The sequence below is a fragment of the Leopardus geoffroyi genome, chromosome E1 (assembly GCF_018350155.1).
Source record: "Leopardus geoffroyi isolate Oge1 chromosome E1, O.geoffroyi_Oge1_pat1.0, whole genome shotgun sequence".
In the NCBI taxonomy this organism is placed as follows: Eukaryota; Metazoa; Chordata; class Mammalia; order Carnivora; family Felidae; genus Leopardus; species Leopardus geoffroyi.
The window spans coordinates 13,858,526-13,885,193 of NC_059330.1; the positions used below are offsets into that span (position 1 = coordinate 13,858,526).

Consider the following 26,668-nt stretch of genomic DNA (forward strand, 5'->3'; position numbering starts at 1 on the left):
ATTCTAATCCCTTAACAACCTGGTGGGGTCAGTACTATCTTTATCTGCCTTTTACAGATGAGGAAATCGAGGCTTCTGGAGGTTATTAGCTTATTCAAAGTCACAGAGCCAATAAGTGGTGGAGGTGGGATTTTAACTCATGTGTGATTGGCTCCAGATGGCAGTGATGACCTTGCAGGGGGAGTAAGACAGAGGAAGAGGGGCGAAAAGAAGATGGAAGAGGAGGAGAGAAGGGGGCGGAGGAAAAAAGTGACTACTGAACACCTACTAGACACCGGGGCCCAGAGCTGGGTGCTTTCACACATATTAGAGGAGATCCTGTTAATTTGGCTGCTGACGTGGGGAATTCTTGGGGCTCAGCCATGTGCCAGCCACGAAGCATAGAACAGGAGGGCCAGGCCTGAAGGCCCTTCTCAAACGTTGCCTTTGTCAAGGAAAATCAAGGGCCAGAGTTTTCCAAGCAATAGCCCCAGTATTCTTTCTGTCCACTTGCAGAACCAGAGACGGTTGCATGGAGTCTTGCCAGGGAGATTACCGTATTTCTACCAACTCTTAATTATCCAACCTTTTCAAACATTATCTGAAATGGGCCACTTCTCCCCAAATTACATAGGGCCCTCTTTCCTGAGGCTCATCAGGCCTCCAGAAGACCTGGCAGGTGAGTGACAGGGTAGGAGGATTCATTTCCCTCTTGGTCAGAGCCAAATGTAATTAGGAGGACAAATCTGAGGCTGGAGCTGTTTCATCATTTATCAGAAGGCCAATGTCAGTGCCTCTCAGACAATATGCCTTTCTGGATTATCTCCCACATCACCCGTTTCCTCAGGAATGCAGAGGAGCGTTGATCACTCGCTGAAAAATAATCCCACGTTTCTTGTGTATGTTTTTACCTCTCACATACCCTCTGAGACTCAGCGGTCTCCACTCTCCCTTCCTCTAAGGTGTCATCAGTGGAGGCAGAGCCATCACTTGGCTGAAACCCACCCTTTGAAGTCCTGCAGTGTGATCGTGTCCCCCAGCAGGTCCAAGAACTCCTTGAAAGCTGGGCTCTCCTCATTGTTCCCAAATAGCTCCTCCTCCAGGGTCTGAAAGAGAAACAGAATCAGCTGTACGAGTTTAGAAAGGCCTTCTTGATACCTCTGATGCTTCTTGATGCCAAAGGACAGAATGTGGCTGTCCAGCTACCTGGTCCTTTTCTTCCTTCCTTCCTTCCTTCCTCCCCATCCCCCAACATTCGCCGACAAGTGGGTCTGCTTGACTGGAGGAAGGACAAATAAAGGCTCAATCAACAGAGCTGGATTCTCGGGGTTGATGGTTGAAGTCTCTCTATTTCAACAAATGCTGCTGGTCAGTATAAAAGGCCACGCTGAAGCAAAGAATTCTTAGAGTTGATACCAAAAGCCAATCCATAAGTTAAAAATTAATGGTTGGACTTCTAACAAAGGACTAGTATCTAGAATATACAAAGAACTCTCAAAACTCAGCAGTAATCAAAGTTACAGTGGGATACCACTTCACACCCACTGGATGGCTCTCATCAAAAAGAAAGACAAGAAATGTTGGCGAGGATATAGAAAAATCAGAAGCCTCATACACGGCTGGTGGGAATGTAACATGGTGCTGTCTCTCTGGAAAACAGTCTGGCAGTTCTTCAAAAGGCTAAGCATAGAGTTACCATATGGCCCAGCAATTCTACTCCTAAGAATATATCCAAGAAAAATGAAAACGTAAGTCCACACAAAAACTTGTACATGGATGTTAATAGCAGCATTCTTCGTAATAGCCCAAAAGTGGGAACAACCAAAATGTCCATCGGCGGACAAACGGATATACGAAATGTGGTATGTCCATACAATAACACATAATTCTGTCAAAGGAGCACAGTACTGGATGTGAAACATGGACGAACTCTGAAAACATGTTAAGCAAAAGAAACTAGACATAAAAGGCCTCATGTTATGATTCCATTTGCATGAAGTGTCCAGAACAGGCAAATCCCTCGAGGCAGAAAGGAGCTTCGTGGTGAGAGGAGCTGGAGAGAATGGGGAAAGAGTGACTGCTAATGGGCATGGAGTTTCTCTGGGGATTAACGAAAATTTTCTGGAGTTAGACAGTGGTGATGGTTTCACAAGCATGTGAATATGCTCGAAACCACTTTATTGAGAATTAATTCTCAAACCACTGTGAACGGTATTGTGAGTTATACCTCAGTAAAGCTGTTATAAAAAGTTTTTGAACAGTAAAATAATTAATAATAACAATAATAATCCAATCAGGAAATGGTCAAAAGAGGGATGCCTAGCTGGCTCAGTCGGTAGAGCATGAGACTCTTGATCTCAGGGTTGTGAGTTTGAGTCCCATGTTAGTTGTAAAGATTACTCAAAAATAAAACCTTTATAGGGGCGCCTGGGTGGCTCAGTCAGTTAAGCCTCCAGCTTCGGCTCAGGACACGATCTTGTGGTTTGTGGGTTCAAGCCCCACGTCAGGCTCTGTACTGACAGCTCAGAGCCTGGAACCTGCTTTGGATTCTGTGTCTCCCTCTCTCTCTGCTATTCCCTCGCATGTGCTCTGTCTCTCTCTCTCAAAAATAAACATTAAAAAAATTTTTTTCAAATAAAACCTTTATGAAAAAAAAGAAAAAGAAAAAGAAAATGGTGAAAAGACGTAAACAGTCATTTCGCCCAAAGAGATATACACAGATGGCAAATAAGCACATGAAAAGATGTTCAACACCATTAGCCGCCATTAGGGAAATGCAAATTAAAACCATTATGAGATATCACTACACATCTATCAGAATGGCTAAAATTAAAAAATAGTAACAACACCAAATGCTGGTAAGGAGGTAGAGGAAAGGGATGACTCATACATTGCTGGTAGGAATGCAGACTGGAACCACCACTCTAGAAAACAGTTTGGCAGCTTCTTACAAAACTGAATGTGTAATCACCATATAACCCAGCATATGCTCCTAAGCATTACCCCAGAGAAATGAAAAATTTATGTTCACACAAAAACCTGTATACAAATGTTCATAGCAGCTTTATCCATAATAGCCTCAAACTGGAAAGCACCCAGCTATCCCTCAAAGGGTGAACAGTTAAACAGACTGTGGTATATTTATACCATGGAATACTATTCGGCCATGAAAAGAAATAAACACTATTGATACACTTAAGGATTTGGATGAATCTCGCTGAGGAAAAAAAAGCCAATCCCCAAAGGTTATATATTATATGATTCCATTTATATAACATTTGTGAAATGACAAAGTTTTAGAAATTGGAAAATAGATTAGTGGTTGCCAGGGGTTGAGGACTGGAGGTTGGAAGGGATCATGGAGGCGAAAGGAGGGCTGGCAGGGTTATGAAGGGGTCACACAGGAATCCTGTGTTGGTGGACTTCTCCTGTACCTTGACCATGAAGCCTACACACATGATAAAATTATATACAACAGGGGCGCCTGGGTGGCTCAGGTGGTTAAGCATTCAACTTGGGCTCAGGTCATGATCTCACCTTCTGTGAGTTTGAATCCCGTGCCGGGCTCTATGCTGACAGCTCAGAGCCTGGAGCCTGCTTCAGATTCTGTGTCTCCCTCTCTCTGCCCCTTCCCCACTCGCATGGTCTCTCTCTCTCTCTCTCTCTCTCTCTCTCTCAAAAATAAATAAACATTAAAAAAATTATATACAACAAAATACACACACACACATACACACCCCACAGATGGTCACATGTAAAACTATGGAAGTCTAGACAAGGTCTGAGGACTGTATCAATGTCAGTATCCTATAATATTGCACTACAGTTTTATGAGACATTACCTTTGGGGAAAACTGAGCAGAGATACACAAGAGCTCTCTGTATTATTTCTTAGAACTGCACGTCAATCTACATATAGCTAGAAATTAAAAGTTCAATGATTTTTAAAAAATAGAAAGCAAAGCTAAAAACAGTAGTAAAGCCCAGTACTTATGACAGGCATAAGACACCACATGGCCCTGCCTGACCGACAGGCTCTGCCCACCGTGGCAGGATCGGCAAACAGCTGATGTTCTGCAAACGTCCACGGACAGCAATGAACAGCTGCAGAGGATACGAGGAAACTCTAGTACACACAACCACTTCAAGGAGAAAGTCTCTAATAGGTGATCCTTCCGCACCTCCTCAACACCTGCTTTGTAACAAAAAAGAGCAGACCTCAGGTTCTATGCCCTCAATAAGCAACAGAATCTAGCTAGATTTTAATAACTCTGTTTTAACAATTCTGTATTTCTTTTTAGAACTACCTTCATTTCATGCAAGGGATACCGATTTTCTAATTAGAGTAGTGGCACATTTCCTTTAAACAAGAAAGACATTTAAGGTGAAAAAAAAAACTTTTTAAAGAAAATGTTAAGTAGTTAATAGTATAGGCGTGAAAAAAGGATAATCGAGGCATATGATAGACAATACGATCTTGAATGCCATTTATGAATGTCTGAAGCTGGGGGAATACCGCTCTCTAGCAGGGGTCAGCAAACTATGGCCTCTGGGCCATGTCCAGCTTGCTGCCTGTTTTTATAAATAAAGTTTTACTGGAACACAGCCAGGACAATTCATTTAGTTTTGTCGATGGTTGCTTTTGCACTACAAAGGCAGGACTGGGTAGTTGCAACAGAGACAGTATGGCTCATGAAGTCTAAAACATTAACTATCCGGCCCTTTACAGAAAGTGTGCTGACCCCTGATCTATATAGCATGCCGCCAAGGCATCAAACTCTGACTCAGCATGCTGTTTACCCCGCATCCTGAGGCCAGAATGTGGGAGAAGAGCTGCTTCCAGGCAATAGACATCTCGTACTGGAAAACAATCCAGCTTATGTACTTGGGGGATGCACCTCTCTCTAGGATTTACAGGTAGCCTGGTATTAGCATTGTCTTCATTTTTACCCTGGCTGTGAGTTTGACCATGCACTGAGGGAGGGGGTGTTAGTCATCACCGTATCCCCCAATGCACTTAGCACAGTGCCAGACAGATGGGAGAATCAGATGGGACTTGCTTATATCCTAAGAACAGCACAGAGCTATCGTGCAACAAATGTTTGTACTAACTGCCCTGCAAATATAGGTTTGCAAAACAACTTTTTAAAAAGTCTTAAAAAAAAAAAAAGACTTTTATCTCCCCACATGCCTCCACCTTGGCTCAGCAGCATCAGGTAAATAAACAATATACAGACTCCTTCTCAGAGGTGGATGGTTAATGTTCAGTAATTATAATTTTGCTGGAACACTGGATTGTAATCACCCGATGAGATCTGCTATGGTAAATTTCACAAGTGAAGAACTTTAATTGAGGGGGGGGGGTGTATTAGCAGAGCTGTACAAAATAAATATGCAATATGGAAAAATAATTAGAGCAGCTACCTGAATAATCTCCTTCCAATTATAAGATTCATCCATGTTGGCCTTTCAGCTCCTAAACTCTTTACTTAATTAGAATGTTTTTAAGCAAACACATGTCTCTCGTGGTCTAATATCCTCACACAAGGAAGTCAGCTATCATCTAGGCAAGAAAGACATCATCACACACACACACACACACACACACACACACACACACACACAAAACAAAAAAACCCCACAGATAATACTGAAAGATACTATCAATGTACCATAAGAGCATCAAAACTTTTGTCCATTATTTCACACAGCAAAAAAGTTATGAGTATTTCTATAAAATCACCATGCTAGGCCCTTAGATGATACCAAGATGAACCTTGGAACCTGTGGAACCTTCTTTCATACAACCTAGGTGAGGAAACACGGGTGTGTTCAAAGACCACTGCTCAGGATGTTAATAAATGTTCACGGTAGACAAGATGGGAAGTTTGTGGTCTTGTGGTCAGATAAGTATGGGAAACACTGAGTTCAACAAATTTATAAAAGCTCTTTACCTTGGGGGTTCTTAGAGCCTGTAAAATGTTCCCACACAACTGCCCCACCCCCACGAGTCATTTGTTCACAGAGTACCTCACCAGGCTAGTGCCTCACGGAACATACTTTGAGAATCGCTCTGATCAACTAACCCCAAGGCAGCATATAAGTGCTACAAGAGACCGAGGGGCATGAGCAGTGGTGTACTGATATATTTTTCAATCACCACTTTTCCAGCGAGGGAAAACGGAAGCCCTGGTTTGCCGATTTCCACGGCGTAAATACTTCCACTGCGGTTGATCTCCAGCAACCAGCCTGACATGGCTGAACTCAGAGCGGGAAGAGAGGCACGCCATGCCCCAGCAATCTAAGGAAGTTCTGGGAGAAAAAGCTAACTCCCAGCTGGGAGAAGGACAAGCAAGGAGAAAGCAGCTTGTGTTGATCCGTCCCCGCCCCGACCCAGTCTGATTTTTCTTGTGACAACACAGCCCCCAGTTGAGGGGAGCCGCCAGGAAGAAGTCAAATTTACTGTATGGAAAACTATATTACCGTTTAAAGGATCTGCAGGCCTCCTTGTGAGAAGCAGCCCGCCTTGGCGATTCTGTCACCTCCAGCCTAATTCCTATGTGAAAGGTGGCTGTTGTATCCGGCACGTGTAAGACCCTGCCGCAGGGCTCCTGTGCTTGGGGGAGGCGAAGCGTCCCCAGGGAGAATCGACGCCATATGGCGACCAGTACAGATGTGTGGTGCTTACCTGCCTGGCTTTTTGATAAATGACCCCAAATTTGAATGTGTTGTTGACATCGTGCTCATCATAGGACACAATCATTTGGGAGGCCTGGGAAAATGTGGGGAGAAAAAAATCAGATTGTTTATTAACTCAGAGGCAAACAGATGGGGAAGCACCCATTTTGGTGGAGAATACGCCCCCCAGCGTGAGACATCCGTGAATATGGAGGGAGACAAAGGGTGAAGCCAGAAGTTACACCTACTTCCCAGAACCAGGCTTCCCCCAGCGCGGCCAAACTTCTGGATCACCATTCCATTCCCATCCAGATCTGCAGGCCAAGATCTGGGCACACGGGGAACCCAGCAGGACTCAAGGAACGGGACTTACTCCAGTGCCTTAGCTGTGGTGTAAAAAGTGAAGCCAGGACCCCAAAAGTGGTCAGTGAGGAAGATGCTGGCTCTAATTACACCTCTGATCAGCAGTATGATTTTGAGCAAGGCACTGCTTATGCCTAGACTTCAATCCCTCTTACCCATCAAATGAAAGGCCTCTAAGGAGGAACATACAGCCCTATTACAATATGCAAAGAGGGGGGAAAAAATTTTAAAAAAGAACCCCAAGCATTGGTTCTATCTAATTTTCTGTTTTGCTTCAGAGCTGGTATCCAGGGCTCAGAAGCACAAACTCTAGATCTTGAACCCACTGCTTTTACCTGTATAGCCCTGAGCATGCCACTTTACTTCTCTGGGCCTCAGTTTCCTCATCCATTAAATGGAGACGTGTGGTTGTTAAGATTCAATCAGACCAAGCACATAAAGTGCTGAGCACAGAGCAGCTATCATCATCACCATCAATGTAATCCTCCAGAAAGATTAGAGCTGAACCAGCTTGTTAGGAAAGGGGAGATCTGGGTGTTACTGGGATAGTTACTGGGATAGTCCCTGCAGTAAAAAGGAGGGAACTGACCGTGTGTTATACAACAGGAAGAACAAGGCGTGACTGTCGGCTAGCATACGTGAGCCACTGAGGCTCTCAGCTGCCTGAGGAAATGGACACTTCCCAGCTCCCCGTGGAACAGCACTGCTGCCCAAGCCCAGAGGGGGACCCCACTCCCGCACGGAATGAGTCAAAGGTGAAGAGCAGCTGTCCTGCCAGGGAAGAGGCATCCAGCCGTGGAGACCTTCCAAGGAACATTCTCAACCCGGTGGATTTTAAAACCTTGCACACATCTCGGCCAGATGAACACCGCAGCTGGACCAAGCAGCGCTTCAAATATAGAAAACACGAAAATACAGCGGCTCTTCCACGATCACCAGAGCTGGAGGCTTTCCAAGTTACAGAGAGACCCGTGCACATGAGCGTCGCTGGGTTCTCTCAGTGGATAGGATTCGATGACAAAAATTGCCAAACTTGTGGTTAAGCTAGGCCTTTAGGATGGGGCTTTAATGTGTGGTTAAACCTCACTAATTCAGCTTTAATTACAAGAGGGAGGGCACTCGGAGCGACAGAGTTCGGTGGAGGGCACTGGTAAGTGCCTGCAGATGCTCAGGCTAACAAGAGGTGTCTGAGAGAAGGGCTCTGGCACATTCTCTGGGCAGGAGAGGACCCTGTCATTAACTCAGCCACTGCACAGGGATAAATGGTGTCAAGCCCCACCGTGAACATTCAAGGCGTTTGTTCCAGGGCGTTCTGGAGGTCTCAGCCAGGACAGGGCCTCTCTTCCCCGCCAAACATCTCACCTCATGGTCCCTAGCTATCAGAAGTGGGACTCGGGGAATGGACTGAACCAGCCTCAGTAAGCCTCAGCTGCCCCGGTGTCAGCACTCACTGCACAGCTCTGTTTCCACTCCCGGGCCCTGCAGGCTCGTGAGGAGGCGCTCAGTACACTGGCCCTCTTCCTGTGGCCAATTTAAAGCAATTCACTGTGCGTGAGTGATTTAAGTCCTGTCATGCCATAATTGTTCTTGAGTGGATTTGTTGGTTTGTTAAGTTATTATTGCTCCTCTGCCCACTCCCACCCCCACATCATAACTGGGGTCAAGACCGGGCCAATCCTAAGGAAACTGATAACAGAGAACCAGCCAGTCTATTAACTAGGGCCGGGCAGGGGCTCGTAAGGCCTCAGAGCTGCAGTAACACTGGCAATGGGGAGCCATGATCTGGCCTTTTATTTCTCAGTGGGGTTCTGCCATCTGCCACCCTCAACCTCCATGATGGCAGACCAGACCTGTGCTAGCCCTCTAGCTATAGGTAGAATCACTCCCCACCTCAGTACTGGTCCCAAGGAAATAGGACCAGAGTAATGTGGAGAGGTCTACCACTCCACAATAGACGGGGACCAATTCAGGTGGGTCTTTACCCGGGCATGCCTGAGGACTGGTTCCCAGTGGACCAGTTTGCAAAGGAGTGAGCAGGGAGAGAGGGAGACATGGAGGTTTATTGGAAAAACCCCCAACAAAACCCCAGCAACACGCAGAGAACATCCCACAGAGGCACAGGTGTGAAAGTCTGTTCCAAGCTCTAGAGCCCTGGGTAGGGGGAGGAGGTGAAGATCCTCACCTTGGGGTACAGGACAGCGTTGAATTTCAGCCCCACTGCGTCATCACAGAAAGCCTAAGCAGGAAGAGAGAGACACACAGTTCAGGGGCCGCTTCCACTGAAAACGTGTGGGTTCCTCCGCCCACCAAGAGGAAGGGCACAAGAGGGCAGGACCTGCAGGGTCAGAAGGCCTGGAGTTGAGTCCTGGTTCTGCTCCCTAACGTGTGGCCAGGAAACCTGACTAGCCTTCCTGAGGTTTCCCGGTGAAATGAGGCCACAGAAGGCATTCGGCACAATTCTGCCTGGCATTCCCGCTCTCATCGGGTGGGTCCAACCCAACCCAACCCAACTGACCATCCTTCTCACTCCACTTCGCTGACTCAGTTCTCAAGTTCCCAGTATTCCAGAATAGTGACATGGGCCCCGCCGCCAGCTGATTAACAGCTCCTTCCTTGAGGGGGTCCTCTATCTGGACCAATAGCCTGGCTATCCACCAGTCAGTCCATCTCTCCTCTTCTGGGAAGGCTACCTGGCCACCCCACCCCTTCCTCCTCTCAAGTCCTACAGCACTCTCCATAGCCAGTCCTGTCTTCCCATTTCTCTGGTCCCCTGAACTGGCTGTGAACTTGGGGCAGAGACCATGAGCAGCATCAGCTGCGAGGATGAGATGGGGAGGTTGCAGGGAAGATGAGGGCATCTGCCAACAGCCTTCCCCGCGCCATCCATGCAGTCAAGGGCCAAAGAGTGTAGTGGCCTTCCCCTCTCTAAGGCCAGAGCCCTCTCAGGACAAGCCTGCACCCCCACCCCAGCCCTGGGCTAAAAGAGGAAGCCACCTTCTCACAGGGGTTGGTTTTTACCTTTGCAATCTGAGGGACGCTGGGCAACTTGCTCAGGCCAGCCAAGGGGATCCGCTCATGCACAGTCTTCACTTTGGACCTGCACATGTGAATGAGGGTGAGAAAAATGTGTCCACAAGAAAGGGAGTCCATTAGGAAAGGGGCTTGAGATGGTGCCTGAGATCACACCAGGCCACAAGGTACATTCGCTCGGTGTCTCCCTACAGTCAGACCTGCTGCATTTCACCCAACCCACGAGTTGGGTGCTACACCCAAATGGTGGGAAAATGGAATCTTGTCATTATCCTGGAGGAGGAGGACACTTAAAGAACCTGCCTGAGATACGGGAAATGCAAATAGTCGCCTTCAAATTCACCATGATTTTTGGGGTTGTTGTGGGACGTGTGTTCTCCCAAAGAACTGGGCACAGCTTCTGGATACACGTGTGCTCTCACATGTGATAGAGCCTCTTATGAAAAGAAAATCTAAGACTTGAAAGTCTGGATTTACTCAAAATATAAATGGGATGAAAGTTGCTTTATAAAGGGATTTACCGTAAGACTCTAAATTTAGCCTGTTCCCTGATTCATTTAGCACATTAAGAAAGTGTTGAATTTTACTGAATGCTTTTCTGCATCTGCTGAGACAGTCATATGGTTTTTAATCTGTTAACCCGGTAGATTATATTTCTGTTGAGCCATCTTTTCCTTCCATGGGTAAAACTCACTTGCTTATGATGCATTGTTTTTTTCATATCCTGCTGACTTTAATTTGCTAATATTTTATTGAGAGTTTCACATCAATAGCAACACTGGTTTTTGGTTTTTTTGTTTTTTTTACTTCCCTTCTCAGGTTTTGATATCAAGGGGTTATCCCAGCCTCATAAATTGCTGAGGAGTTTCTGATCCTTTGAAATAGTTTGTATACCATAGGGATTTTCTGTTCCTTAAAGTTTTGCTAAAACTCACCTGTGAAATCTCTGGGCTTGCTGGGTTTTGGTAGGAGGATACTTTTGGCTACCAATTCCGTTATTTAACAGTGAATATTTAGGTTTTCCACTCCTGATTGAGTCAATTTTGTTTTTCTATATAATGTTTTCTATATAATTACCCATCCAATGTGGGGTACTGGGTGACTCAGTTGGTTAAGCATCCAACTTCGGCTAAGGTCATGATCTTGTGGTTCGTGAGCTCAAGCCCCACATCAGGCTCTCTGCTGTCAGTGCAGAACCTGCTTCGGATCCTCAGCCCCTCTCCCTCCCTCTCCCTCTCTCTCTCTCTGTGCCCCTCCCCTTGCCCATGCTCTCTCCAAAATAAACACTTAAAAAATAAATTATCCATCCAATGCATTGATATACAGGGGTTTTGGCATTCTCTTAGAACTTTATCTGTACTTAAAACTGCATCCCTTCCTTCACTGCCGTAACATTGTTTGTATCTTTTCACCCTTAATCAGTCCTTGATGGGGTATACCGATTTTATTAATCTTTTTAAAGAGACAACTTTGGGTTTTGTTGTCTCTATTCCTTTTTATTGTTGCTTTCTACTTCGCTGAACTTGTTCTTGTCTTTTTTATTTTCTGCCTCCTATTTTCTTGGGGTTTTTTTCCCTACTATTCTTTTTCTAACTTCCTGATTTGCATGCCTACAGTTAATCTTTCTTCTTTTTTCACAAATGCAGTTAAAACTATATATCTTTCTCTAAGTACCACTTGAACTGCATCCCGCACATTGATAGGTAGTATTTTCATTGTCATTCAGTTCTAAATATTTTGTCAGTTCTGTTGTGATTTCCTCTTTAGCCCATGAGTTATTTAAAGGATTTTCTTCTTTTTTTTTAACTTTCTAAATGTATGATATTTTCCTTCAGTATTTTAATTGTTGATTTCTAACTTAATTTTCTTATATTCACGGAACATAATCTGTATGTTATTTTAAATTCGTTAACTTGATACACAGACATTTTTCAGGTTCTACGTTGGGCTTAAAAACAGTGTTGTTTTTGCTGTTGTGGTTGAATTAGGGAATGTATGTTACAAAATCAGATTTGTTAACTGCATTGTTCAAATCTTCTATATCCTTACAATTGTTGTCAGCTTGGTCCATGGAAGTGTGGAAGATGTTACTGAAATTTCCCACTAGAGCTGAGCATTTGTTGATTCCTTATATTCCCATCAGTTTTTGCCTTTCTAAATTCAAGACTATATTGCTAAGTACAACTTCATGACTGTTAGATCTTCTGGGTGGACTGTTCTCTTTATCATCATGGGAGCTGAGCCCTCCATGGGTCCAGGAACGGGCATATTTCTCTGCCCAGGTAATGAACAGATTCAGAAACAAAAAAATTAAGGGTAAGGCAGCTGGAAGTCAAAATAACTCCTTTGTTACTGATAAAGGCCACCCGGCTTAGTGTGAAGATGAATTAGGAAGTCTCCTAAATGACCCCCAGGATTATCCACCAGGTCACAGGCAGTGCTGGGCAAGAGGCAAGCCTCCTCTGTAGGGGCCTGCCCAGGTGGGCCTTTCAGCACAGAGGGGCAGAGGGAGCACCCTGAGGGCAACTAGCTCTGAGCAGGAGAAAAAGGAAAAACCAGGGCTACATACTTCAAGTTCTTGTTCCCAAACTCATCTATCAGACAAGGCAGAGAGAGCCAGGGATGTTACACAGAAATGTTCCCTCCACACAGCAGGAAACATCAGGACAAGTTACAAAGGAGTACACTCTCTTTATCCCTACCAATGCTTTTTTTTTCTGAAACCCCATTTTGTCTGATTTTAATGTTGCTACATCACTTTTCTTGGTTAGTATTTTTCCAGCATATCTTTTTCCATTTCTTTATTTTAAATCTTTCGATATTGCTTTTCTTTACGTATGTCTCTTATAAGAAAAATATAGCTTGGGGCACCTGGGTGGCTCAGTTGGTTAAGCGCCCAACTCTTGGTATTGGCTCAGATCATGAACTCACAGTTTGTGAGGGCGACCCCACGTCCAGCTCTGCGATGACAGCACAGAGCCTGCTTCGGACTCTCTCTCTCTCCCTCTCACTTTACCCCTTCCCCATTTGGACATACTCTCTCCCTCTCCCTCAAAAATAAATAAATAAACTTTAAAAAAAAAAAGGGGGGGTGCACTTGGATGGCTCAGCTGGTTGGCAACCAACTCTTGATTTTGGCTTAGGTCATGATCTCACCATCGTGAGACTGAGCCCCATGTCAGGCTCCATACCTGGCGTGCAGCCTGCTTAAGATTCTCTCTCTCTCCCTCCCTCTGCCCTCCCCCACTCTCTCTCCCCCTAAAAATAATAATAACAAAAAAACTTTAAAGGAAAATATACCCACTACCCTACAATCCAGGAATCAATTGCATTACTGGGTATTTACCCAAAAAATACAAAAACGCTAATTCAAAGGGATGCACCCTTATTTTACTGCAGCATTATTTACAACAGCCAAATTATGGAAGCAGCCCAAGTGTCCATCCATAGATGAATGGATAAAGAAGATGTGGTGCGCGCGCACGCGCGCACACACACACACACACACACACACACACACACACAGGAATATTATTCAACTATAAAAAAAATGGATTCTTGCCATTTGCAGTTAACATGGATGGAGCTGGAGAGTACAATGCTAAGTGAAATAAGTCAGAGGAAGACAAATACCATAGGATTTCACTCACATGTGGAATTTAAGAAATAAAACAATTGAGCAAAGAGGAAAAGAGAGAGCGCGAGAGAGAAACCAAGAAAGAGACTCTTAACTATAGACAACAAACTGATGATTACCAGAGGGAAGGTGGGTACAGGCATGAGTGAAAATAGGTGATGGGGATTAAAAGTACATTTATCATGATGAGTACCGAGTAATGTATAGCATTGTTGAATCACTGCATCATACACCTGAAACTAATAGAACACTGTATGTTAACAGTATTGGAATTAAAATTAAAAACTGAATTTTAAAAAAGATGGCAAAGAGGAAAAAAAGAAATATAGCTGTATTTTTCATCCAATCTGATAGTCTAGTACATTCATATGCTAATTTAGTCTATTTATATTTATTGTGATCACTAGTGTACTTGGAATGATTTCTACTATTTTGTGTTTTCTATTACTCTGTGCTTTCTTTCCTTTTTAAAATTCCTCCTTTCCTGCCTTGAGTTTAATTTAAAAATTTTTAATTCTCTTTTTATCCCTCTGCTAATTTGAGCTATAGATTGTATTTCTATAACTTCCAATACAGACATGTATACATTTTCCCAACAAACTCTGCACTTCCTTACTCTCTCTCTCCTGAGGAGGGAAAAGGAAACAGCAACCATTGAACTCTTCCCTCCCCGTTGTCTTTCCTACTTTTGTTTATTAATTTAGTTCAAGCCTCTTTTTTCCCCATCGGTAATTAAATGTATCAACACAGTTTACCTATTTCTTGCCACTTTTTAGTTGCATCTTTTCTTTCAGTTTCTCTTTTCTTCTGGCTGAAGGACATCCTTTAGTCATTCTTTCGGGGGAATCTGAAAACAGTTTTATTTTGTCTTTGCAGATAGCTTTTCTCGATATAGAACTTTAGATTAAAGGATTCTTTCTTTCTTTCTTTCCTTTCTTTCTTTCCTCCAACGTTTTAAAGATACTGTCCTAGAGTCCCATAACTGATAGGAAGTCTGATCACAACCTGGTTGTCGCTACTTCATAGATGAGTGTCTTTATCCTTAGGCAGCTTAAAATTTTTTTCTTTCTCTCCGATGTTCCAATGTTCCACTTCAATGTGTCCAGTAGTACTGTTTTGTTTTAAAATCATACTCAGCACCACAGTGTGTGCTTTCTTCAATTCTGAAATATTCTCAGCCATTATTTCTTTGGATATCTCTTCTCCACTGGCTTCTCTATTCTTTCCTCTGAAACTCTAAGACAAGTGCTGGGACCTATCAGTCTATTATCCACATAGCCTCCTTCTTTTTTATATATTCTATCCTAGAGCTGTGCTGCGCTCTGGACGAATTCTTCAAGACTATCTTCCAATTCATGGATACACTCTTTGATTCTGAATACATTATATTAGACCAGATTTTATCCCATGTGTTGAGTTTTTTGTTTTGGGGGTTTACTTTTTGTTTGTTTCTCAGGGTTCATTTTGAGAGGGGGGGGGAGGGAACATGAGAGCGAGCAGGGGAGGGGCAGAGAGAGGGAGAGAGAGAATCCCAAGCTGTTAGCACAGAACCTGACACAGGGCTCAATCTCACAAACCGCGAGATCATGACCTGAGCCAAAATCAAGAGTCAGGTGCTGGGGCACCTGGGTGGCTCAGTCGGTTGAGCGTCCGACTTCAGCTCAGGTCATGATCTCACGGTCTGTGAGTTTGAGCCCCGCGTCAGACTCTGTGCTGACAGCTCAGAGCCTGGAGCCTGCTTCGGATTCTGTGTCCCCCTCTCTCTCTGCCCCTCCCCACTCATGCTCTGTCTCTCTCTGTCTCCGAAATAAATAAACATTAAAAAAAAAAAAAAGAGTCAGATGCTTAACCAACTTAGCCACCCAGGCTCTCCTGTATTGAGTTTTTTTATTTCAACTATTTTTTTCAATAATTCCAATTGTTTTCTTTTTGTACCCATGTGTATCCACTCATGGACTGTATCATAATTTATTATCCTGTTTATAGATGCTATTCATTCTTTACCTTTTTCAGATATAAGTCATTTTGAAAGTGTACCATTACTTGCATTTCATCAGCAGTAAATCCAGCTTTCATTTGTTGATGTTTTCAGCTGTCTTTCTTAATGTCAATTTCTCTGGGTGTTTTGGAACTTTCCACCCATTTTCCTCTATCCTCAGTGCAAGTCACCCTGGTTCAGCTCCATCAGGTTGTTGGTTTGCACAGTACTGGAGGCAGCATTCACATTCTGCAACCAGGTGGCCTGTATAGTCACATGATAATCACCTGACTCATCACAGCACCCTCTTGATTCATCTTCCTGCCTCTAGCCTTGCCTTCCCTCCAAGACATTCCCCTTAATCTAGCCAGTGACCACTCTACAATGCACATCATATCATGATACTCTCCTTTCAGGAGCTCTCCTTTGGCTCACAGAATAAAATCTAAGTTCCTAGACATAGTCCATACGTGATTTAGCTTTTTCTTACCTCTCTAGCATGAGCCCTCAACCTTACACACCCTCACACACATATATACATTCAGACACACACTCCACATTCAAGCTCTTATAAACTTTTTTCAGTTCTGCCATACCATCTATCTTTGGATCTAAAACAATCCAGGTCCATAAGAAGATGAGTGAGAATAAAAACAAGAATAAGAATACCTAACATGTAGTGAATGTTTTCTGTAGCCAGGTAATAAGAGATGAGCTTATTCCTTACATTAGCCCTACCCCTGGAGAATGTCCGGCACATATTAAGCCTTGATTAAACAAGGCTTTATTTTTTATGAATAGGCAATAGCCCTTTTTGTCATACTGACTGCTTTTTTCCTCAAATTCTACTTTTTCATATTAATATTGCAACTCTACCCTTTTGTATTTGTTATAACTTTTTCTCAACACTTTTCTTTTTAAATATACTGAATTACTTTCTTTAATAAAATAAAGATACATAGATTGATCCATTAGTGGGGGTGGGGGGCAGTGGAGGCATGACTCACACTGAGAATCTTTGCTGTTTAATAGTGAAATTTAACTCATTTATATTTATTATATATTACATGTATTCAGACTTCTATTATATTTATTCATGTTCCTTTATGTTCTATCTTTTGCTAGATGTTAACGTTTTATCTTCCTTTATTTAGGAATGTTTTCATTCTAATAGTGATTTTATATCCATGGAATATTACATTTTCATCAAAATATGTCCAGCTATTAGTTTCCTTTCATTGACTTCATCTGATATTGGGTGAGCCATTTTAATCTGCAGATTTAAATCTTCAATTAGTTTAAGAACATCAATTATCCACAAACTTAATTCCTGCTCACTATTCCCCACATTTATTATAATTTGCTCATCATTTTAGAGTTTCTGTGTTTTCCTCTGAATTATGTGAAAGCTTGCTCTCATTATTAGTAACTGGGCTTTCCATAAAGTAGATTCTTCTCTTTACTGCTTCTAATATCATTTAAAATTCTTTTTAATTTTTGTTAAGTTTATTTATTTTGAGAGAGAGAAAGAGAGACAGAGCAAGCGGGGTAGGGAAGAGAGACAGAGAGAAAGAGAGAGAGAATCCCAAGCAGGCTCTGCACTGTCAGCGCAGAGCCCAATGCGGGGCTTGAACTTATGAACCATGAGATCATGACCTGAGCTGAAGTCAGATGCTCAACCAGCTGAGCCACCCAGGTGCCCCTCATTTAAAATTCTTTTTGGCAGGGGTGCCTGGGTGGCTCAGTCGGTTAAGCGTCCAACTTCGGCTCAGGTCATGATTTCACGGTTTGTGAGTTCAAGCCCCACGTCAGGTTCTGTGCTGACAGCTCAGAGCCTGGAGCCTGCTTTGGATTCTGTGTCTCCTTCTCTCTCTGCCCCTCCCCCACTTATGCTCCATCTCTATCAAAAATAAACAAATGTAGAAAATAAACTTAAAAAATTTTTGGCCATTTTTAGTTTTCTTATGTTCTTTCTTTAATTTACCAGCAACTCTTTCATGTCATTCTGTCACCTTACTTTATCTTTTGTATTTTTTTCATATGGTTTATTTTTTCTGGAAGTTTGCTGAAAATACAAAGTTGTTTTGTTTGTTTTTTTTTTTCAACGTTTATTTATTTTTGGGACAGAGAGAGACAGAGCATGAACGGGGGAGGGGCAGAGAGAGAGGGAGACACAGAATCGGAAACAGGCTCCAGGCTCTGAGCCATCAGCCCAGAGCCCGACGCGGGGCTCGAACTCACGGACCGCGAGATCGTGACCTGGCTGAAGTCGGACGCTTAACCGACTGCGCCACCCAGGCGCCCCTGAAAATACAAAGTTAATAGATATCTAAATCTGGTTGGCTTTCTGTAGTAAATAATCCTTTCTAAAATTTAGTTAGTCCCTACCTTCTAAATGCTAGGGTATGCCTTTTTAGATGCAGAATCTTTCCTTTCACCAACCTGTGAGGCGTTTTTTTCCTCCCCTACTTCTTTATATCCAAACTTAAAAAAGAAGAAATTGACTCAGACTTGTTATTCATTTCCAATTGTGGATAGATTCTTCTTGGCTACCTTCATAGCACATACAGAAGCTGTCAGAATACACTTCTCAGATTTTAGGCTGGAGAGCTAGTTGTTTTAAGGCATCAATTAAATAATCCAGAATCCTACAAAGAATGAGGAAGAAGCTGGGACAGGAGTCACTGCCAGCAGGGGAATGTCACCTCTGCATAATTTCTTCTTTGTGTCTGGTAAAGCTTCTAAAGCTGTAGGGCCAATTTTCTTATGTCTGGTTTTCAATTTGGCCTGGCCATCACTCCAAGTGAGATTAATGATTGTCCAACTTCCTAGCTGGTGTATGGCTTCTCCCTGCCACCCCAGGGTTTTTCTATTTGGGAAAGCCACATTTGAGATTGCTCATGGGCTCCCCAGGGGATTGATTTCAAATGCTGCTGACCTACAACAACAAAAGTGGTTCCATGTGGAAAGACCCCTGACTGTTCCAAGGCTCCTGCTCACTTCTAAAGAGTATAGGACTCGGGATGCCTGGGTAGCTCAGGTGGTTAAGCGCCTGACTCTTGATTTCACCTCAGGTCATGACCACAGTTTGTGGGATTGAGCCCTGAGTCAGGCCCTGCACTGACAGCACAGAGCCTACTTGGGATTCTCTCTCTCTCTCTCTCTCTCCCTCTGCCCTCCCTCTGCTCATACTCTCTCTCTTGCTCTCAAAATCAATAAATAAACATTTAAAGAGTACAGGACTCCCCCAGAATTCCTAATTTCATATATCCCAATGCTACACTGCTCTGTAAGGAAGGTGAGCTGGGGCTCAACTCTCAATACCATCCACATTATAGTCCTAACTGCCCCATAGATTATTTTAAAAATAGTCAATGTAAAAAAAAATATTCAATGTGTGTGGTGTGTTCCTGACATCTTTCTCATGTTTTCAGTTCTGAAGCAACATTTCAAATAAGATACAGTATTGGAGTATTGGAAAAAGGGTGTTAGATCCTTGTGTTCAATTGTCATCTTACTCAGAAATCCTATCCAGTTTAGGTCTGATTTCTATTTTTTTTTATTAAATTTTTTTTAACATTTATTTATTATTGACAGACAGAGCATGAGCAGGGGAGGGGCAGAGAGAGGAGGAGACACAGAATCCGAAGCAGGCTCCAGGCTCCAGGCTCCAAGCTGTCAGCACAGAGCCCGATGCGGGGCTCAAACTCACAAACCACAAGATCACGACCTGAGCTGAAGTCGGACACTTAAGCAACTGAGTCAGGCAGCCACCCCAAGGTCTGATTTTTATTAAGAAAGAAAATAATTTTCTTTATAGAGAGTCACCTAGTTCAAAATCCTGTTTGGAGTTGGTGATCCACATATTACTCCCTCAAAAAATTTGCTCTAGCAATTTAGTTAACTTCTCCCTGCCTTGCAAATGTGATTTCTAGCCAAGTGAACCTCCATAAAGAAAACTGCTTCCTTCCTTAATAAAAAACCAAGACTGGATGGGTGCTGACAACTCCCTTGTACCACCCCCCCACACACCCCTCTCCCACAGCACGGCTGTGTGCCCCTGCTCCCTCCCATATTTATCTCAAAATTTGGGCAGAAAAAAAAAATGGTACTGCTTCTTTCAAATACCGTCAAGGACTTCCAATTAGATTCAACGAATATGGACTGGGAGCTTGACAGGTTCACAGCACTCTGCTAAGCACTAACACTTGGCCTTCTAGGCTTCTCCACCAGCCCACCAGGGGCAGAGATAAATAAGATACAGACTCTCTGTGCTCCCACAGCATCCTGTGCATAATACCTGTGACACATAGTAAAATCCTCTGCTTTTTTCTACTAGACGATAAGCCTTCAGAAAACAGACCACAACTCAGCCATCATTGCATCCCGGCACCTATCACACTCCCCGGTACAGAGGGGGTTTTACAAAACATGTTAGTTGAACAAAACAGAAACCAGTCCCAGATCCTGCCCCTGAGGAGAGAGGTACCATGGCTTAGCTGTAAATCAGTGCTCCCGCTGTGACCACTTTCCATCTCAGGGAACCCTGCACACACACACAGATGCTTTGGGATCTATCTTCCCGACTGGATGCACGCCACAAGCGGTGCTCTGGCAAACCCTCTCCCAGGGCGATTTGGAGTTGTATCTCAGCAGAAAGAACCATCTCTATTTTCCCTTCCAAAATTCTTCAGAGCCACGGTCCCAGCCAGACAGAAAGGCAGGTGGGGGTATGGTCTAGGTGACCTTGAGACTAGGATACCACTTTGACTCCCACAGTTGGCCGGCTGGCATAAACACCTGGTCTCCTTGCTTAGCAACTCAACAGAGCCCCAGGATTCCAGCCAGTCTGTTCCCCACCCCCCCACCCCACACACACACCCAGACCAGACTGGTCAGACTGGTATTTCTGGGTCCCTGCCACTAGAGGCGTGGCCTCCAAAGGTGCAGCAGCCCCACCTGAGAATGATCCGAAGGTACTCAATGCCCTCTGCCTCCTCATACTTGACGGACAGGAGCAAGTTCCCCAAGCTGCTGCCAGTACAGTAAAAGTTTAGGTGATCCTAGAAAGAGAAATCAGGTATTAACAGAGTAGGAGACCTTCCAGACACGGCCCCCCCCAATCACCTTTTTCGCCCACAGCAACGAGGAAGAAAGGCAAGGATGTTGTGGCTGCTGTTGATGAGGAGGGGGAGGGGGAGGAGGAAGAGGAGGAGAAAGAGAAAGATCACAGGAGGGGATTCCAACTGCGCAGTCATCGGGATGTGCCAGGCACTAGACTAAGTACTTAACACCCACTGACTCCTTAAATCCTGACCACAACCTTATGGGAAGATGGCATCATCATGCCCATTTCATAGATATGTAAACCGGTGTCCAGAGAGGCTAAGTAACTGCCCAGGGTCACACAACTAGTAAGGGACAGATCCAGTGTTCAAGCCCACCTTGAACGCTGGAGCTCAAGTTCCCCTCCACAGGACCCCACATCCACTTTCTTGATCCCAGGAGGCAGCTCTTGCTGATTCCGACTATTTGTGGGAATAAAACTAGGAGGAACTCTGGCTCCTCCGCCCATGGGAAGCTGGGAGCTGCTCTGGACAGTGGGCCTCTCTCAGGCTCGGGGAGCCCACCCTAGATCTGCCATATCAGGGTGGGGCCCTGGAATCTGCATTTGAACAAGTTAGGATGGGGGTTCTGATGCAGCTCCCTCCTCCCTGTGAAACTCTGCAAAACTGCCTTAGACTGGAAACTTCCGGAATCTGCCCTTGGGACTTCCGAACCAAGCAAGTCTGAATAGCAGAATATATTTAAAGAAATGTAACTTTGTCACTTTTAAACAATCAGAGGCTCACAGCACATCACCCTGGGGACCTGCTGGAGTGAGGACAGGAGAGATTTGTACTATGTACACGGAAACAAAGACTTCCAAGGTGTGAGAACATATTTTCTCCTTCACCCCCAAACGCTCCCCATCCAGTCACCTCCGTGAACATTTGGTGGGGGTGGTGCCCCCAAGGACCCATCACACTGAGCCTTCCTGACTTCTGCACACCCCCTGTACCCTCACCCAGGAGCAGAGCCAGTCGGACCTCCCCAGCCAGGACAGCAGGACAGTGGCAGGCCCTAGGAAGGGGGCAGGCCCAGGAAGGAGAAGAGACAGGGAGAAAGGGGCGCGGGACAAGGCTGGTCTAGGTGCATTTCCCTGCCTGCACCAGCAGCTATTTCCACCCAGGGGCCCTCAGCCTCACCTTCCCTAGGAAGTGCCTGCGGTAGGCCCTGGCTTCGCCCTTGCACTCGAGCTTATAACCAAATGTGCTGGGGCTGAGACTGTCCTCTTCCTCCTCCTCACAGATGCTGCTGCCAAGGGAGGTCGGTGTCCCCACGTTCTCCGGGTCTTCGATCCAATAGCCCCCAAACTGGGGCAGGACAATCAGGGGGTACGGGCCTCCCTTCTCCACAACCTGGAAGCAGAGAGAAGGTCTTGCACTGTGGCCCGCCCTGGCTCTACAGGGGGAGCAAAGGAGTGGGGTGCCAGTGGTGGCACCCCCCCACCTCTGAACTGTTCCACGGTGGAGACCCCTGTATTTGAGGCCTGTGTTTACAGTAACACAAACCCCAAATTTAAGCCCAACAACCTCTCAGCTTTGCCGACCCTGGAGCACCGAAGTTGCAAGGCTGTGATCAGCACCCCAGTCTCAACGTGGCAAAACGGAGATCACAAAGGTGAAGTTCCAGGCCTGAGGTTCTCTCCCACGTGGGACGGAGCAGGGGCCATCAGCACCCCCCCACCCCCACCAGTCCCATCCCAGAGCTGAGACCCAGCGCAGGCTGCAGTGTGGCCAGGGGGCTCCTACCTCATCAATGCTGGGATATGGGATATAGTCATCCTACAAGACAAACCAGACAAGGCGACCGTTAGCCCCAGCAGTGCCCGTGAAGTGTGATGGCTGTTTCCATTCCCCTCTCCCGGGTCAGGGGTGGGGGTTGCCTGGCAGGCTGCACGAGAGCTTTAAGAGCATCAAAGGGAACACCAGATGCAGAACGGCAGAGAGGGAGCTCTGGGAATCCGGCTTCCCTTGAGTGCTTCCCCAAAGTGACAGAACCTGAACGCAAACCTGGCTAGCTGAAGGTGCACTGCACAAAGGCTCTGAACTTCGCGCCTTTCACCCCTTGGGAATGAGGGCAAAAACAGGAGGATGGCTCCTGATTTCACCCAGCCCCGCCTTCAGGCAAGGGAGCTGACTTCCAAGTGACGAGCTTCCCTGGGCCTTGGGAAAGGAAACTGCAGTGGAGGAGCAGAGCCTGGAGCCCAGAGCCTGATACCCCTAAATGCCGTGTGCGGTTCTTTTGCAGGAGCAGGTACAGAAGATCAAGGCTGAGCCACTAGCCGTAGGTCTTGCTGAAGGCCTCCATCCCCACCCCCTAAAGCTGCCCTATAGGCATCAAGCTACAGCCCCCTTACTATCCACCGCGCCCAGTCAACATGGGCGCAGCCACTTAAGTAGCTCTTGGTGGAAGTCAGGTGGAAGACGGCAGACCCCAGCACACCGGCTGTCCCCTCGTCGGGCCCACAGGGCTGCCGCCTCATCCACACAGCCCACCTTGTTCTTCTGGGGTCCCGGCTTCTGCTCTTCAAGCTTGATCCCCTATGGCAACACGGAAAAGAGGATTCATGAAAAAGCAAAGGTCACATAAAAGGGGCCAAATGGAGGGTTCGCTTGAGATTCGCAAGCCCCTGCCTTGACGGGGTTGGTAATAATAGCTACAGCTGATTGTGCCCGGTCCTTACACATCACACACCTTGTCACACTCAGTCCCCACAGCAGCTCCAAGTAAGGCAGTAGGGCAGGCAACTAAGAGCACAGGCTCGAGCTAGATCACCAGGGTTCAAATCCCAACACTGCCACTTAGGACCTTGGGCAAGTCACAAAACCTCTGTGGCACAGTGCTCCCTTCTGTAGAACCCAAACAGTAATAGCAGCTACCAGTGTGGTAAAGGTTAAATGTTGATGATGTTGGTTAAGCCCTTGAAAGAGTGACTGGTTTGGCTACAGATAATTATTACCATCATTCCCAGGGAGCAATATCATGCCGGCACTGAAATCTCTCTGCCAGGCTCTTAGAACCAGTAGGTACGGGGCAAGGATGGGAACCCACGTCCGAATGGTGTCAAAGCCAGCCCTCTGGACCTGGTGCCCCCACAGCTGCCCTCCCTCCTTGGGGGGCACACCCACAGGTGACAGGCAGGGGGCCTGGCGCTCATTCATTTCTGGGGAGCAGTGCCTTGTCCTGTGGTCCTATGGTCCAGATCTGACTTCACTGGGTTTTTTCAAGACAGGAGCACATAGTTAAATTAGACTGTTTGAATAAATTGAGTAAGGGAATGAGAAGGTGGGATAACTAGGACAAACAGGTCCCCTCTGGAGAGAAGACCATCCTAATCATAACATAATGCATGGGGATTTTAAGCTTCCTCAGCGCCCTCCCACGGTTGTCTCCTTTGAAGCCCTCAGCATCTTTATACCAAAGGGAAACTGAGGCACAGAGAGGCGGCTGCTTCTGCTGTTGCACAGCTACTGAGTGGCAGGGCCTGGATTTGAAGCCAGGCTGTCTGTCTAAGCGCGCAATCATATCCCATAGGCCTTGGAGCCCAGGGCTCCCGCTCACTGGCTGGATTTAGACTTCGGCTTCTCCGGACTTCTCTGGGCTGAGTCACCCTGCAGCATTGCTCAGGAGGGTGTGGGAGGACCCCTCCCACTGGACAGGTGCTCCTCTCCCCACACAGGGAGAAAACCACCTGGGTGGCCCTGCAGACCCTGTCCAGGGAGGCAAACTGGGCAGATGGGGAGGGGGGTGATGTCAGAAGTTTGTTTTGTTTGTCCTGCATTAGTCACCCCTACCTGGGAACAGCCCCTGGGCAGGAAAGCAAACCTCTTCCCCACTCCTCCCCTCCCCGATGACACAGAGCCATCACCCAGCTCTGGGCCCTCTCCTCTCCTTTCCATGGATCTGCCTTTGCAATCAGTATTATCATTAACCCCCCTTTTTCCTCACCATGAAGAAATCAAGGATCAGACAGGTAGAGTGGCTTGACCAAGGACACTCAGCTACACAGTGCCAGGGTTAAAACTTGAACCCAAGACAAAATGGACCTCAGTCTCGGTTGCTTCATAGGGATTGTGCCCTTCTTCCAATTCCTCCACTGTCGGGGGATGGCGGGGGATGGAGGGGAGGTCAGGAGTCCCAGATCTGAGTTCCAGCTCTCCATGACTCGCAGAGTGCCCTGGGCACTGACTGCTCTGAAAGTCAGTCTCCACAACCACAGCGTGAGAAGAGGTGGCCCACGCCCAAGGACAGGATCTGGCCACACCACGCCACCTGCTTCGCTCCCACTATTTCCCCATATATGAGTTTTGTACATACAGAAGAGCTGGTAAGTGTGGGCCCCTTGGAGGCTGGGGCCCAGTGGGCAGGGACCTAAACCCCAGGCAGTTGGATTTCAGCCCCTGGCCATCTCAACGGAGATGGAACAGGCAAGCCCTTGGGTGTCTGCTGCCACAAACGTACAGAGCATAAAAACCAAACCCCTGCCCTCAGGAGGGTCCCAATCTAGTTGAGAAGTCAAGCCCAGCAGCCTGGACACAGAGAAGGCAGACCAGCAGGAGGCCAGTTAAGTAGGGCTGAATTATGTACTGGGAGAGCCCTTTGCAGGGGAGGCGGGGGTCTCCAGCTGGGGGTGAGGGATGGATGGGTGGATTGTGGGACCAAACGAAGAGAAGGCAGAGGGAGCTGCAAATCCCCTGCCAACTTCCCAGAGTGCCAGGATCTCATGGGCTCCGGTGAAAATCCCAGCTTTACGCCAGGCAGCAGAGCACGCAGCTGCACACGGTCTCCCACCCCTCGCTGCCAAGGCACACGCCACCCCTGTTTCCACAACCCGACTGTAAGTCCCTAAATGTATGTAAAATCGGTCTGCAGTCCACACACTGCTGGAGGATCTTCGTAACTTCTGGGTGATAATGACACAACCACTACAATACTTCTCCCTCAAACGGTCCCTCCTCTTCCCATCATTAGGGAGACCTGGCTTTCCTGTGAGCACCTCAGTGTCTCCACCTGCATCGCAGGACCGCAGTGGCACCCTAACTGCCTCTCCTCCAGAGCTTCCACACCATTACCATGGAATCTTCTTTCCCTGAACCTGTAGCATCTACTCAGGGTAGAAAGCATCATAACATAATGGCTAAGCCTTCTGACTCTGAAGCTACTTACTACCCACAACCCTTGAGTGCTTTAAGTAAGATCTCTGTGCCTGTTTTCCCACCTGTGAAAAGAGGATAATGATAATAATACAGCTGCTTCCTGCGGACTTTTCAGGAAGAAATGAGCTAAGACTTGTTACTGTCTGAGCCGAGAAAAGTGCTTAAAACACATGTGCTACCGGGGCGCTTGGGTGGCTCAGTTGGTTAAGCATCTGACTGAGGCTCAGGTCATGATCTCATGGCTCGTTTGTGAGTTCTAAGCCCCACATCGGACGCTTTGCTGTCAGCACAGAGCCCTCTTTGGATTCTCTGTCGCCCTCCCTGCCCCTCCCCCACTAGTGCTGGCTCTCAAAAATAAACTTTTTTTTAATTTTAGGGGCCCCAGAGTGACTCAGTCGGTTAAGCGACCTACTTAGGCTCAGGTCATGATCTTGTGGTTCGTGGGTTCGAGCCCCACATCGGGCTCTGTGCTGACAGCTCAGAGCCTGGATCCTGTTTCTGATTCTGTGTCTCCCTCTCTCTCTGCCCCTTCCCTGTTCATGCTCTGTCTCTCTGTCTCTCAAAAATAAACATTAAAAAAATTTTTTTTTTAATTTTTAAATACATGTGCTATTGTCAGCGTCTTCTTCCCACCTATATCAGTTAAGCCTTCTGGACGTCCCCCCAAATTCCCCAGGGCACCAGTTCTTACCTGTGAGCCCTGGCCCCTTGGTGAGGAATAATTATAAAGTGCCCCCCCAA

The 26,668-nt window shown here is 46.1% G+C and overlaps 1 protein-coding gene across 12 annotated transcripts in view; it reads right to left on the minus strand.

Annotated features, from left to right (window-relative positions):
* RAP1GAP2 (RAP1 GTPase activating protein 2) overlaps positions 1 to 26,668 on the minus strand; it is a 225,711-nt gene that overhangs the window by 35,066 nt on the left and 163,977 nt on the right. For all 12 annotated transcript variants that reach the window (XR_006714770.1, XM_045487735.1, XM_045487740.1 and 9 more), the window contains 8 exons: positions 23,267 to 23,311; positions 22,520 to 22,552; positions 21,914 to 22,126; positions 20,625 to 20,728; positions 10,039 to 10,117; positions 9,203 to 9,256; positions 6,668 to 6,751; positions 985 to 1,085 (listed from right to left, as the gene is read on the minus strand). Coding sequence is in view for 11 of the 12 variants with exons in the window: in XM_045487735.1 (XP_045343691.1) it covers positions 985 to 1,085; positions 6,668 to 6,751; positions 9,203 to 9,256; positions 10,039 to 10,117; positions 20,625 to 20,728; positions 21,914 to 22,126; positions 22,520 to 22,552; positions 23,267 to 23,311 (713 nt within the window). In the remaining variant the exon portion in view is untranslated. The remainder of the gene's footprint in view (positions 1 to 984; positions 1,086 to 6,667; positions 6,752 to 9,202; positions 9,257 to 10,038; positions 10,118 to 20,624; positions 20,729 to 21,913; positions 22,127 to 22,519; positions 22,553 to 23,266; positions 23,312 to 26,668) is intronic.